General features: G+C 65.5%; 1 protein-coding gene across 1 annotated transcript; it reads right to left on the reverse strand.

Moving 5' to 3' along the window:
• Positions 1 to 1,490: 1,490 nt before the first annotated feature.
• LOC137446241 (ras-related and estrogen-regulated growth inhibitor-like) lies at positions 1,491 to 12,332 on the reverse strand. The gene is made up of 4 exons (XM_068148632.1): positions 11,789 to 12,332; positions 4,998 to 5,054; positions 3,733 to 3,806; positions 1,491 to 2,916 (listed from the first exon to the last, which is right to left on the reverse strand). The coding sequence occupies exons 1-4, from the start codon at positions 11,883 to 11,885 to the stop codon at positions 2,431 to 2,433; spliced, it is 714 nt and encodes a 237-aa protein (XP_068004733.1). The 5' UTR covers positions 11,886 to 12,332; the 3' UTR covers positions 1,491 to 2,430.
• Between the last annotated feature and the right edge of the window lie 2,728 nt (positions 12,333 to 15,060).

Consider the following 15,060-nt stretch of genomic DNA (forward strand, 5'->3'; position numbering starts at 1 on the left):
TTCTGTCCCCATCCTTCGTGGTCAGGCTGCTCCCCAGCTGCCCCAGCCCCAGCACCTCCCCCAGGCAGCTCTTTCCCAGCCTCGAGCAGCGAACACCTCTGCAGCTCCTGCTGCCAGGTCACAGAGTCCAAGCCTGGGCTCCCTGGAAAGCCACAACCCCCCCAAACGACCCCAGACCACCCCCCGAGCCCTCAGCAGCTCCCCCAAGCTCCCCAGCCCCGGGTCTGCTCTGCCCAAGAGAGCTGGAATCAGCCAGCATCTCCAGCGCACTTCCAGGGGCTGTCCCTCAGGGCCCTGGGAGGGAGCAGCCCCAGGCCACGATCCTTGCCCCGGGGGGGGGCTGCCTTGCAGCCCTGGGAGGGCTGGGGGGAGGCGACCAAAGGCGACGCTGAGCAAAACCCCCGGAGAGGAAGCCCTTGGCTGGGCACAGGCAGCGGCGGGAGCCGTCCCTGGGAGCTGGGGGAGGGACAGGGCTGCCTGGGGAGGTTTGCAGCGGGGAGGGGAGCTGGGGCGAGCAGCCCCCAGGCCCCCATGCTCCCGAGGAAGCCTCAGGGCACCAATCTCTGCCTGGCATTTCCCAGCGCGGAGCTGGAGGCAGCCAGAAGGGCAGGCGGGGGGCGGGGGGGAGGACACAGGAGATGTCCAACCCTGATCGAAGAGGGGTCCAAGCCCCATGCAGCCCTGGGCCACCACCTCCCGGGAAGGGAGAGAGCAGCCCGGCGCCAGGCTCGCAGGCACGACAGCGTCTCAGGCAGAAGCCAGCTTGGGTTTTATTGTCACAGGAGAGAGCAGCAGACAGGACAAGGAGGTGTCCCTGCCCGTGGCAGGGGCTTGGAGCTGCATGAGCTGCAGGGCTGCTGGCAGCCCGGATCGGGGTGGGGGTCACTGCGGGGGCACACTGCTGTGTGACACCAGCGCAGCCACCCGAGCTCTGCGCCGGGAGGGGGGGAAACAAAGCCGCAGGGAGAAGATGCCCCCAGCTGCCAGCCCTGCCCCTGTGCAGCTCTCTGGGCCTGGGCACCTTCCCCTCGGGGGCAGGGCAGTGAAGGGGCTCCTGCAAGGAGCATCATTTGCACCTCCAGCGTCAGCTCAGCTGCAGCCATGCTTGGGTTTGGCACCCGGCACAGGGCAGCAGTGGCAGGGAAAGGAGCAGCCCCGGGAGCAGTCCCAGGAGCAGCCCCAGGAGCTGCCTGGCACGGAGGAGCCCCAGGAGCAGTCCCAGGAGCTGCCCCAGGAGCTGCCCCAGGAGCTGCCCCAGGAGCAGTCCCAGGAGCTGCCCCAGGAGCAGTCCCAGGAGCTGCCCCAGGAGCTGCCCCAGGAGCTGCCCCAGGAGCAGTTCCAGGACCTGCCCCAGGAGCAGCCCCAGGAGCAGTCCCAGGAGCAGTCCCAGGAGCTGCCCCAGGAGCTGTCCCAGGAGCTGTCCCAGGAGCTGTCCCAGGAGCTGCCCCAGGAGCTGCCCCAGGAGCAGTCCCAGGAGCTGCCCCAGGAGCTGCCCCGGGAGCTGCCCCAGGAGCTGCCTGGCACGGAGGAGCCAGAGCTCAGCCTGAGCTCCCAGCCGGTGCCGGAGGAGCCTCTGCCTGGAGGATTTGCCTCCCCTCGGGGCGAGGTGCAGATGGGCATCGGGGGCAGGAGCATGGAGCAGGCATCTGCTGCTGTGCTGCTGTGCCCTGAGCAGGGCAGGCCAAGGACCCAAAGTGCTCAGAAGTGAGGTTTTAGCAAAGCTGTGCCCCAGCCCTGCTGCGGTGCCAGGGCAGCAGCACTTGGAAAGGGCTGGGGCAGAGCTGGGCTCTGAAGGTCCTCAGGGCTGGGGGCATGTGGGGGCTGCCCCTCTGCAGGGGCTTCACTTCACAGATCTGGGCACAGCCAGGATGGAAATGCAGCCCTGGGCATGGTGGCTGGCGATGGGCACACAGGCTGGGCTGGCTCTCCAGGGAGGGACACAGCCCTCTGCCACCATCAGTCCACAGGGGGGGTGGGTCTGGGGACATCGAGGGGGGCATGTGGGCAGTGACCACCCCTCAGGGCAGCTGGCCAGGCAGGGAGGGTTTGGACAAACCAGGGCACTTTCCCCCCCCCAGCAACACTGGTGGTCATGTGCCCCAGGACAGGGGGGGGCCGTGTGAACCCTGGGGCCACCCCAGCGTGGTGGGGGCACAGCCAGAGCCAGCAGGGGGCGGCAGAACCCAGGGCAGCCTGGCTGTGCTGGGTCTGAGCCCTGTGGGGCAGCCTCTGAGGGTTGCACCACCAGCAGAGATGTCCATGGACCAGCAGAGCGTGCAGGAGGAGGAGGAGGGAGTGAAGGGACGAAGAACACCTTCGCTGCTGGCACAAAGCCCCAGACCCTCCCCACCTCCTGGAGCCAGCACAGCCCCCGAGCTGCCCTCAGCCCCGGGGCCGCAGGACCAGCTGCCCCCCCGGCACCAGGGACACTCACTCAGGGATGTAGTCCCTGAAGGAGTTGAAGCTGAGGCTGCGGCCTGCTGAGTTCAAGGTGGAGCTGGCTTGCATCTTGGGGATCTTCTCCATCAGCTTGGACACTGTCCTCCTCTTGAAGGAGCCCGGGGAGAAGTGGCCCTGCCGCACCAGCTGCTGGTAGAGGCTGCTGAACACTGCCACGGTCTCCTCGTAGCTGTCCCGGGTGGAGATCTCGTAGAGGGGAAGCTTCAAGGCCTTGGAGAGGTTCTCCCCATCCTCCCTGGACACCATCCTGTCGAACTGCAGGTCCTTCTTGTTGGCCACGATGACCACGGGCGGCTGCTCGCCCCCACTGCTCCTCCTGGGGCTGGCGTGGAGGTGGTTGATGAGGAAGCAGAGCCTCATCACCTCGTCGAAGCTGCACCGGTCCGTCACCGAGTAGACCACGGCGAAGCCATCTCCCCACTTGATCTTCTCCTCTATCTGCAGGGAGTCCTCCTCCTGCCGGGGCACACCAGCTCTGAGCCCCCAGCACCTCCCAGCAAGCTCTCTCGGGGGCTCATCGCCACCTCCCTGAGGGTGCCTGGCCCTGGGCTTGCACACTGCAAAGCCACACAGCAGCCCAGGGCAGGGCCGGGACGGGGAGGGGGAGGAGGAGGGGGATGGGGATGGATGGGGAGGGGGATGGATGAGGATGGGGAGGGGGATGGATGAGGATGGGGAGGGGGATGGATGAGGATGGGGAGGGGATGAGGAGGGGGATGGGGATGGATGGGGAGGGGGATGGGGATGGGGATGGATGGGGAGGGGGATGGATGAGGATGGGGAGGGGGATGAATGGGGATGGGGGGGGGATGAGGAGGGGGATGGGGATGGATGGGGAGGGGGATGGGGATGGGGATGGATGGGGACAGCGATCAGCACAGCCTGGTGTGGACAAGGGAGGAGTTGGTGCTGCTGGAGGGGCTCCACAAGGGCAGGGCTGCTGCGGGGTGGGAAGCCAGCACCAGGCTCTCCATCAGCTGCAGTCCCAGGGCTGGGTGGCTCCTTTGGCCCAGAACTTCCTGCAGCCCTGAGCCATCTCCCTGCCCTCAGGGTGCTCCTGATGTGTGGGGCAGAGTTGTGCTGCACACCAGCAAGGGGAGTGGGGAGACATTAGCTGAACCCACACTGTAATGAGTGTCAGAGAGAGAGAAACTCCCGAGGAGGAGCGCAGCTCCAGGGCCAACGACTGAGGCTGGTGGCAGAGCAGGGACCTCCTCCATGCCACCTCCCCAGGGGCATTGCTCAAGCCCAGCCATGGCCTCCTGTGCTCACCTGGCCAGCTGTGTCGAGGATCTCGAAGTGCACCATCTCCCCCTCCATGATGGCCACATGCCTGTAGATCATCTCTGGGGGTGGACAGACAGAGGAGGGTGTGAGAAGCCCCTGGGTAGGAGATGAGAACCCAGGAGCCCTTGGTGGAAGCTGAGCTGGAGAAGCTGAGCTGGAGAAGCTGAGCTGCACCTGCCACAGCCTGCAGCCCACAGGGCCTCCAGCTCAAGCCCACATCTCCAACTGGTGCTCAGATCATCCTCCCACACCCTGAGCCCACAGCATGGAGCCCAACATCTCTAATCACCCAGCCCAGCCCCCAGCCAGCCCCCAGCCAGCCCCCAGCCCGGCCCCCAGCCAGCCCCCAGCCCGGCCCCCAGCCAGCCCCCAGCCCGGCCCCCAGCCAGCCCCCAGCCCGGCCCCCAGCCCGGCCCCCAGCCAGCCCCCAGCCAGCCCCCAGCCCGGCCCCCAGCCCGGCCCCCAGCCAGCCCCCAGCCAGCCCCCAGCCCAGCCCCCAGCCCGGCCCCCAGCCAGCCCCCAGCCCGGCCCCCAGCCAGCCCCCAGCCCGGCCCCCAGCCCGGCCCCCAGCCAGCCCCCAGCCAGCCCCCAGCCAGCCCCCAGCCCAGCCCCCAGCCCAGCCCCCAGCCCGGCCCCCAGCCCGGCCCCCAGCCAGCCCCCAGCCCGGCCCCCAGCCAGCTCTTCCTCGCTGGAAATGAAGGGGCAATGGTCACAAAGTGTTGGAGCAAGCAGGGGTCATGGGGAGGGTCCTGCAGGGGGGCTCAGCACACAGCTCACACAGGGACCCCCAAGCTTCCCAGAGAGGGCACAGCAGGAGCTGGGCAGGAGGAGGAGCAGTGCCCAAACAGCTCTGGGAAGCTTCAGCAGCGACCCAAATGCAAACCCAAAGCCAGCCCCAGGAGGACAGGGAAGCAACAGCCACTGCTCCAGTGGCTCCCAAGCCTCCTGCCCCTTAAAAGCTACCACCCTGGGCACTGCTGGAGGCTGCCTGAGCACCTTCTGCTCCTCCTGCCACACAGATGCCTGGTCCCAAGGGATTTTGCCTCAACATAACCACAGAAGATGAAAAAGGGATGGCAGAACCCAGGGAGCTGCCTCTGGCTGCTGCTGCTTTGGTGGAGGAGCAAGAGGAGGGAATAAGGAGAGTCTGGGGAAGAGCTGGCTCTGCCAGGGGCAGCTCTGGGGGCACCAGAGCCCCTGAGCTGAGCTGGGGGCAGTAGCAATAGCAAGAGGAAAAGGACATCACCTACCTAGGGTCGGGTCATAGTCTCCAATGAACCTCCTGGTGATGAACCTCACAGTCAGTGCTGGGGAAGCAAACACAAGCAGCCCAGTTACAGCTGTCAGAGCCAAGAGCAGGCACATGGGCTGGGCAGGGACGTGCCCCAGCCCCAGGAGGCCACCAGGAGAGGACATCCCAGCAGGGAGGCTGTGAGCCCATCCCCAGAGGGATCAGCTTTGCAGGGCTGGGCAAAGGGCTGCAGAGGCGCCCAGGCAGGCTGTGGGGAGCAGAGAGGAGCACAACAGAGCAGCAAAGAGCCAGGTCTTGGTGGCAAGAGGTGAGTGTGAAGCAGGCTGGGAGGGGAGTGTGGTTGCCAAAGTAGATGCCTTGGACCAAGACTGCTGCAAGACCTCTTCTCCCCCCCACAGCCCCTGGCTGAGGGCACAGCCCCATCCAGGCTGCCCTCTGCCTCGCTGTACCCAGTGCACAAGGCAGGACACGCAGCTCGGGGTGGGCAGGAGCTGGCAGCTCCACCTCAGCGCTGCCGCACAGCCTGGCCCCCCTGCAGAGCCGGCAGGCTGTGGCCATTCCCAGCAACCTCACAGCGCCCGGGGAAAAGCCTGGGTGGTGCTGCAGCTGTCCCGGGCTGCCCAGAGGGCTGGGGGTGCCTCAGCCCTGGGACTCCCAGCACCCTGCTCCAGCACCCTGCTCCAGCTGCAGATGTCTCTGCTGACTGCAGGGGCCTGGACAGGATGAGCTTTAAAGGACCCTTCCAATCCACCCCCCAGCCCCCCCCCCCGTGATTCTGTTCATGCTCTTTGCAAAGCTCTGCATCAAGGACTGGAATTCCAGCTCCATGAGCAACACACCAGGCACCTCTGCCCGAAGCTGCCTGCTCACCATCATCACCATCATCAAAGCACTCAGCACATCAATGGAACACAGCCCAGGAGCAATGAGAGCACCAACAGTCCCCCAGGATTTGGGCAACCTGAGCTCCTGCCTGGCCAGGGCACAGCAACCTCTCCTGCACTGCTCCTGGCAGAAACCTCCTTCCAGGCTGTGCAGGGCACAGGAGCCTCAGAAGCAGCAGCAGAAGTGGCTGTGCCCCACGAGAGGTGGCCTGGGGCACGGCTCCCCCAGGCAGCAGCACAGCCCAGGCAGAGCCCCGAGGCTCTGGTGCAAGGCAGCTCCTGGCACGTGGACCTCCCCCTCCTGTGTGGCCTGAGCTGGTGAGTTGCATGTTCTGGCCTCCATCCTGCAGAGAGTTATGCAGGTGCTGAGGTTTTATGTGGGGTGAGAGATCCCCTTGGTGGCCTCCAGCCAAGCAGCTCAACGTGGGGCCACCAGTGCCAGGCCAGCCAGTGCCAGGCCAGGTTCTGCCTCTGTACCACCAGTGCTGAGGGTGAAGCTGCCCAGGTGGTCCCCTGGAGCTCAGCTGCTTGACCCGACCCAGGCTCACTGCAGGAGGGAAGGTTGCTGGCACCAGAGCTGCTGAGAGGCAGCAAAAGGCCAAAGCTGGAGGAGCAGAGGGCAGGGCAGGCTGGGAGGTGCTCCTTGCACCAGCCATGTGCTGCAGACAGGCAGCCCTGGAGAGGCAGCCAGCAGCACTTGAGCAGATGTCCTGAGGACCACCCCCACCCCCGGGGACACAGCACCTTCTGGCAGTCACATTCCCAGCTCAGGGGGGCTGGGGACGAGCAGGGAGCACTGACTGCTCCTCCCTGCAAGGATCCTGCTCCCCAGCACCTCTACACTGTGCAAAGGGATGAGGCAACCTCCTGCCCCAAAACCACCCCTGCCCCAAAACCACCCCTGCCCCAAAACCACCCCTGCCCCTTCCACCTGCTGGCACAGCAGCAGCCTGGGGGTGGAATCATTTGGCCCAATTTTTCCCCCTCCCAAGAGAGGAACAGCAGCAGCTTGGAATCAAACCCCACAGCCAGAGCCCCCCTATCCAATTCCCACACCAGAGCAGAAGATGTGAAGCCCAAATTACCCTAATGTGGGGCTGGGCGGAGGTCTGCTGCTGGAGGTCTGCTGCTGGAGGCTTGCCCAAGAGCTCCATCACACGTGGCAAAGGCCTTTTCCTCACTGAGATGTGCTGCCTCTCATCATCCCTCCCCACCCAGGCAGGCTGGAGGAGACAGACCTTGGCTCCAGAGCAGGAGCTGGGCAGAGGCTCCTCATTTATCCATATGGCCCAGGAGAGGCTCTGCCACTGCCTGGGGGGCAGGAGAGGCTCTGCCACTGCCTGGGGTCTCCAGAGGAGCCTCCCAGCCCTGGGGACAGCAGCCAGGGCCGAGGCTGAGCTGGCAAATGGCCAGGAACTGGCAATGGGGGAAAAGCAAAAGCTTTTGAGCAATGAAGCAGTCTGGAGGTGCCGAAACCTGCTGGTGTGGCCGGGGCAGGGGGCAGCCAGGGCAGTGGCACTCTGCCAAGAGTGCCCAGAGTGCCCAAAGCCACAGGAGTGATCTGTCCCTGTCCTGGCAACTGCTGCATTTTATCACAGGCTCCTGCTGCAGAGCTGGCACACAGGGAGGCCTCCCCTGGCACCACAACGGTCCCCAGGGCCACGGCAGGACTCATGTGGCACCCCTGTGGCACAGGGGGGTGACAGGAGAGTGGTGTGGGTGGGAAGGGGAGGAGCAGGTGGGGTGCTGCCAAGGAGTCCTCTCTCTGGGAGAAGCAGGAGGTGAGCAGCATGCCCAGGGCCATGGTGCCAGGGAGCTGGCTGCCCCCAGGCTGAGCCAAGCGTCCTCCTTGCCTGGCTCTTCACACCTGCAGCCTCAGGCAGCCCATTGCAAAGCCCTGGGGGAGCTGCCCTGAGGAGCCTGTGCCCTGGGGACTGCTGGGGGGCTGCTGGAGGGGTGAGGAGGAGCAGGCAGTGCTTGGCTGCCGTTGGTGTACCAGCAGTGGAGGACTTGCCTCCAGGAACAGCTCAGGGGCTTCCAGCAGGAGGAGTCCTTGGCCTGGCCCAAAGGCTGATTCCCTACTCACCATCTCCATCCTCCAGGCTGGTAGAGGCTGCCCTTGGAAAGCTCCAGCACCTCCAGATGCAGCCCCCAGCCCTGCAGGGCTCAGGAGCTCCCCTCCTGCCCTCAGAGCCTCCCTGGGCAGCACAGGGACCTCCCAGCTGCCATCTCAGAAACAGCTTCCCCTTGGCTTCTGGCAGGAGTGAGGCAGCACAGCTGCTCTTCAGCCTCGGTCCCTGAGCTCTGAGCCGATTCCAGAGCCCTTCCAGGCTGCCTCCTGCTCAGGAGCTGATCCCCAGCACCCGATGCTGCAGATCCACCGATGCCAGCAAGCTCCTCCCGGGGCTCTGGCTGGGTGACTCCTGAGTGCCTGGCTGCGATGGTCTGGGGCAGCCCAGGAGCACAGCTAATGGAGGTGGTGCTCAAGCCCTTGAAGGTGTTAATGATGTTAATGGGCAGGGACAAGCTGTACAGGGACTGGAGTGAGAGGCTGAGAGCTGGTGTGGCAAGGCCACAGCGACAGAAATTGATGGAAAAGAAGCTGGATCAGGTTAAAAATCCCTAACCAGCAGAGGCCAGGCAGGAGAGCAGAGCCCAGGAGGGGCAGGGTGGGGAAGCTGAGCAGCAGCAGGGAGGAAACAGAGCAGGGGTGTGGAGGGACAGTGAACCGCTCCAAAAGCAGGACATGGTGTGAGGCCCTCAGCACCACATCCCCCAGGCTGGGCTGCCTGCTCCTTCAGCCCCTGCCCTGCTCCTCTCTGGGGATTCAGCAGCCCCCAAGCCACCTCTGGGCTTCAGCCTCTGCCTGCCTGAGAAGGGACTTGAAGGGCCTGGGGGGGAGTCCAGCCCAGCTGCTCTGTGGAGATAACCAAGGACCCCGCAGGGGCAGGCGCTGGGGTCTCCAGAGGCACCCAAAGGATCAGGGGGCAGTGAGGGCAGCTGGGCTCCATTGCTAGGAGGCACCTGACCCTGCCATGTGTTAGGCAGCTGCCCAGAGCCGAGCACATGGTGGTGTGAGCAGAGAAGCCAATTACATTGATTACAAATTGGCCAGAGCACAGGAGCAGGAGGGAGGCTGCCAGCCCAGCCCAGCCCAGCCCTGCCCAGCCCCACAAGGAGGTTTCTCTCCCCCCTCCTGAGCACAAGGCACCTCAGCAAGGGCCCTCCTTGGAGACCCCCAAAGCTGGGAGGGTTAACTTTGTGCTCCATTTGGTCTGTAGCAATGAGGAGGGGGTGGTCTGAGTCACCTGCCAGGGTGGGCATGGGATGGGTACCTGTGGGGCCACATTGAGCCCTGCATGCCCTGTGCTGTGGCCTGGCCTGGGCAGCATGGCAGCAAGCAGCACTTCAGGGGGGGTGAGCAGAGCCTCCCTCTGAAGGGGCACAAAGCTTGCACTGGGCAGCAGCTTGGTGAGCTGAGCTGAGCTGAGCTCAGCACGGGCAGCAAACCCAAACCTCTCCAATCCTGATGGGTCCAGCCACAGGGCTGCACCCCAACCCATCCCTGCTTGGGGTCTGGCACCTGGGGCCGACAGATCCCAAGAGGCATTGGCCCAGGCTGCCCAGGGAGGGGGCAGAGTGACCACCCCAAAGGTGCTCAAGAAAGATGTGGCCATGGCACCTGGGGCCGTGGTGGGGCTGGGGTGGGGCTGGGGGTTGGACTCAGGAGCTGAGAGGTATTTTCCAGCCCAAACAATTCCATGGCTCTGCTTCCAAACCAACCTAAAACTTCAGCCTCTTGCTGGCCCCTTTGTTACTGCCTGGGTTTGAACTGCCCCTCTTGGTTGGTCACACCCTCAGCTCCCCCAGCCTGGCTTCTGCTTCCCGAGGGGGCTGCTGCCACCAGCTCACCACTGGTGCTCCCCCATGAAGCTCTCTCACATCCCACCAGGACCAGGAGCTTGCTGGCCCAAGGATGGGCTTGGATGAACCTTTCCTTCACCCTTCCCTCCCCAGAGCAGGGATCCACACCTGTGGCAGCCCTTCCTTGGCAGCCTCATCTGCCCCTGCCTCGGGGAGCAGCTGCCTGCCACAGGCCTTGGGAGCTTGGGCAATGCTGCTGCTGCCTCTGATGCCTCTCCCTCATGTGTCAAGGAGGGTGCCTCGGGCCAGCTGCCCATGGTCATCACCCAGGGTGTGAACCACTCTGATGGGCAGGGGAAGCTCTCAGAGCTGTCCTCACCCCTGGCTCTGTCGGGCACAGGGCCCTGCAGCTTGGGCACAGCCCCTGCTGGAGATGAGAAGCTGTCCCTTGGCAGGACAGGACGTGCAGGGGCCCCAGAGGGGACAGCTCCGTGTCAGGGCAGCTGCCAGCCCTTGGGGTGTCACCTGCCTGCTGCCCCCAGGGCTGCTCCCAGTCTCTGGCACACTCTGGCCCTCTGCACGAGCCAGATATTGATCACCTCCCTTTGCCCTGGCTCTGTGGCCTCTGTTCCTGTCACAGCTCAAGAGGATGACAAAAAGGCTTTGCCGAAGGCTGCAGGCACTCACGAGGGGAGCTGGCACAAGGCAGACGCTGCAGACTGCCCCCACACAGTGCCCAGCCCTGCCTCGGTGCCCACCAAGGAGGCACCAGGGCTGAGCGCGGCTGGAGACTCTTAAGCACCCTTGGCACGATCCCAGCGCATGGAGGAGGCACAACAGCCTTACAGGAGGGGCACCCACCCCACACCCGTGGGGGAGGTGGGCACTCGGGCCGGGGGACAAGGCAGAGCTTTGTGCAGCCAGGGCTGGCTCCATCTGCCTGCAGCGACTCGGAGACCAAGCACCACACATGGACCCCCCTGGAGCTGCGGGCCCCGCTGCGGGCTCCCGGCGCTGGCTGCTGTGGAGCTCTGGGAGTCAGCCTGCGGTAATCGAATCCGGGAGCCGCTCGTTTGTCATCAGCGCCGGCAGGGCGAGCGGGAGGCTGGGCGCTGACTCTATATGGACACAACCTCCGCGGCCCCACGGCCGGCCCCCAGCCAGCCCGGGGTGCCGCCGCTGACAGCGGCTAACGGCTAAGGGCACGGCCCTGTCCCCGGCTGTGCCCCTGCTGAGCTCAGCCTGTCCTGCTGCTCCCTTGCCCCGCCGCAAGAAGTCCCACAGGGATCCACAGCCTTCCTCACCAGGGACCTCTGGGCCCTGCTGCAGCCGTGTCAGGTGCTGAGCAGAAACGGGAAAGAAGTGGGGAGAAATGGGGCAGAAACAGGGCAGAAACGGGGCAGAAAAGGGGCAGAGGCCACCCTTGCCCCCAGGCGCTCGCAGCCCGGGATGGAGGAGTGGAAGGGGGTGGGAGGATGATCCCCAGCAGGAGAGGGGTGAGGGACAGGGCTCAGGTGCTCCCAGCTCAGCCTCCCAAATGCCCACCCGGCAGCCACAGGTGCAGAGCACTGAGCGAAGCCCAGGCAAAGGTTCCCTTCCCCACGGAAACCGGAGCCCAGTGCTGCAAGGGGGCTCTGCCAACCTCCTCCCTCTGCCAACCACGAGCAGCAAACTCAGCTCCTGGCAAAGCACAAACCTGAGCTCGGCCGTTGGCTCTCAAAGCTCCCACGCTGACAACCTGGCCCCCGCCCGCCGCTCGCTGCCCAGGGACGGAAGCTCCACCTCGGGCTCAGCCCTGGGGGGCAGTGCCCACCACCGAGACTGGAGGGCAGGGAACTGGGCACCCTTCAGCACGCAGCACTGGGGGCTCCCACCCGGGCGATGCCGCAGCCACACCAACAAACTCCTTCCCCAGCCCGGCTGCAGCCCCGGGGCGCTCGACCTTGGTCCTGGTGGCACGGGGAGGGAAGCAGGGGGGTGCGGGGAATGCAGGGGGCATCTGGGGAGGGAAGCAGGAGAGATGCCAGGAGCCCCGTCCTACCTGTCTTGCCCACGGCGCTCTGCCCCAGCACGACGAGGCGCAAGGTCCGGCTCGGGCTGAGGCTCACGGAGCGGCGCAGGGGCCGCGGGAAGCTCATACCGGGGCCGGGGTTCCGCCGGTCTCCGTCGCTCTCCTCGTTCCGCCGGGCGCTGCCCGCCGGCTCCGCCCCGAGGGCCGGGCCGGGCTCAGCCCCGGGCTCGGGGCAGGCGGTCCCCAGCTGCCGGCGCCCACCTCCTCTTCCTCCTCCCTATTCTCCTCCTCTTTCTCTTTCCTCCTCCTTCCCGTCCAGGCGGCCCCTGCCCGCGTTCCGTGCCTCAGTTTCCCCGCTCTCGGCGGCCCCGGGGGCTCTACCCGGGCTTGCTGGCTCTGGCGCTGGCAGCCGCTGGCCCGCGGAACCGCTGAGCTCAAGGGCAGGGTGAGAAAAGGTTGGAGAGCAGAGCGGGACCGGTCCAGGGACACGGGCAGGGAGCTGCCTCCCCTCCAAGCCCCCCCGAGATCCCTTCTGTGTCCGAGACAAAGCGATAAGGACAGGACAGGACAAGGGGGCTTGGCCCCAGCCCTGCCCGAGCCCCGTTCCAGGGGCAGCCTGCTCCATGCCGAACCCGGCTGGGTAGCAGAAGTGCCGCTGCTGCCAGCGGGGGGGTGAAGCTGTTAATGCTGCTGGAGCACAGCTCCGGCCGAGAGGGGCCCTGGATGAAGCCTGGGAGACCCCCAGAGAGTTCTCCTTGGGCAGCAGAGCTCAGCCCAAACTCCACCTGGCCATGGCAAGCTGCTGTGAGAGCCCTGCCTGTGTCTGCCTGAGCACCAGCCCCCGGGCACAGTCTTGTCCCTGCAGCACCTCCCCGGAGCTGGTGAGGGACACGTCCACAGCTCCACTACACCTGGAGCCCAGAAACCAACAGCAGGAGCCAGAGAGCTCAGACTCCGGGACAAAAGCCTACCCCCGGCTGGAGAGCAGGGAGGCTGCTGAGGAAAAGAAGCCTCTAGGATGTTCCTATTTTCAGCCATTCCCCTAGGAAATGAGCTGTCTGCAGCCGAGTCCTGTGCTGCCTGTCCCTCCTGAGCACTGCCTCCGGATGCATTGCCCAAGCCCACTCACCTCGGGCAGCCAGGGAGAAGCTGAGGAGGGAATTCTCTTCCCCAGCAAGTTTTGTGACAAAGAAGTGGCCAGAGGGCAGGGGAGACTCAGCCCTTGGGCAGGGGAGACTCAGCCCTTGGGCAGGGGAGACTCAGCCCTTGGGCAGGGGAGACTCAGCCCTTGTGCTGGGGAGGGCAGGAGAGGGCCAGCAGGCTCCTGCCTGGAGGAATGCAGAAGCCCCACAGCTCCCAGGGGCTGTCTGGGCTCCTCTGCCCCCCCAGCCCGTGGCTGCTTCTAGTTGCACACACTCAGAACATCAACCCCCCCAAGCCTCCCCCTGCAGCTCCACTGCAAGGCTTGCAGCAGGGACACAGCAGCTGCTGCTTTGTCTTCTTCCAGAGCAGAGGACACAAGATCTGTCCCCCAGGAGGGGCTACATGGCCCTGCTGTGGGGTCCAGCTAGCAGTGAGATCCCAGGAGGGGCTCCTCCAGCAGGGCTTTCAGACTGGTCCCAGCAGCCAGCCAGGGTCCTGCTTCGCCCTCCCAGCGAGCTCTGTGCTCTTCAAAGCCCTCCCAGCACCAGGCCACTGTGACCTCCCAGCCCCCCCAGAGGTGGCAGAAGACTGATCCCTGACTCCTGTAGGCGAAGCCTGGCCTGAGCCCTCGGGCTGACAGCATGTCCTGAGGAAACTGCTGCTCACCTCCCCCAGGGCTCTCCTGGGCACGGTGGGAGCCCAGAGGAGCTCTCCTGCAGGCTCAGCACCGCTGCCCACACGGTGCCAGCTCTGCTGGGCACCCCTCAGCTGGGCACCGGCGGCAGCACACCTTTATCATCTGTGATCACTGAGTCAGCCACCTCCAGCCTGGAAAGCAGCTGCAGGGCAGGGGAGGTGCAGCAGATATTGGCTGCTGGTGAAACATTTGTGGTCAGACTGCTCCACACTCGCTGGGCTGCGGAGCCTGCAGCGGGCAAGGGGCCCAAGGCACCACGGAACAAGTCCCTGCAGGCAAAACTCCAGCAGGAGGAAGAAGCTGTCCTGAAGCAGAGGAAGAACAAAATCAGCTCAGGCCACAGCCTCGGGTCCAGGACCCCAGGCCTGGGCCACACAAAATTCCTGCTGGGTCTCCGTCTGCTCTGAGGGGTCCTCAGAGCGCTGAGTTTGCTGCCTCTGGGAGGGAGGGGAGGAGCTGGCTCTGGCTCTGCTCCTGCTCAGGGCAGGAAGAGAAAGCAGCAGCTGGTCCTTCCCTCTGTTAATGACCTGAAGGTGCTGGATGCCAGCAGCTCTGTGCAGCAACCAACTTGATCCCAAGCCAGCTTGGGAGCCTGCAGCCCGTTCTGGGGGGGCTCCAGGGCAGTTCACAGCACTCAGCTCACCCCTGAGCACCCCAGGGCCATGCTAGCAGCGCTGCCCTCCCAGCCCAGAGCCCAGACAACACACCCCAAGAGCTCCTCCAGCTGCTTTGCCACTTGGAGAGGACCAGCAGCTCAGGACATGCTGCAGCACACGAGTGCTAAGGAGATCCAAAGCTCATAACCGAGTTGCAAATCCCTTTGCTGACTTCGGGGACCCAAAAAGAGGGCTGGGAGCACTTGGTGCCCTGCAGGAGCTGGCCGGGGGCATGGCCCTGCTGGCTGCCCGGAGGGGGGCTGCAGGCTCTGCCCTGCTTCACCAGGCTGCACCGACAGGGGACCCCCCCAACAGGGAGCCCTCCCCTGCCCGCGATGCCTGTGCTTGGGGCGCTCCTGTTGGAAGGCAGAGGACTCGCCGAGGGAGGAAGAGGACCTCCGGCGCGGAGGCAGCTCCAAGCTTGTCCGGACGGAGCTCCGGAGCCCCTGCGGGGGGCGGCTCCCCCCCGCCCCCAGGATCATCGCATTGGCAGCTTGCAGACACCAAACCCAAGCACCTCCGAGCTGCAGGCTTCGCCCCCGAGCAGCCACGGCCGCCAGAGGGGTTTAGAACAGCACCGAACGAAGGAGACCTCCCTGCAGCCCAGCTCCTGACAGCCGCCGTCTGAGGAGCAGGAAAACAAGAGCCCAGAGCCCAGGGGCCGCAGCCCCTCGCTCCCCGAGGGGGGGAGGCCGAGGGGAGGGCCGGGCCCCAGCTCGCTGATCCCTGTGCCGCAGCAGGGCTCAGCCAGACTGCCCCTGGCGCTGCTGGAGAGCGCCCTCGGGGTCTGCAGGGCTGGGATCCGG

The sequence above is a fragment of the Melanerpes formicivorus genome, unplaced genomic scaffold (genome assembly GCF_026170545.1).
Source record: "Melanerpes formicivorus ecotype bairdi unplaced genomic scaffold, bMelFor1.0.p_v2 SCAF_16, whole genome shotgun sequence".
Lineage (NCBI taxonomy): Eukaryota > Metazoa > Chordata > Aves > Piciformes > Picidae > Melanerpes > Melanerpes formicivorus.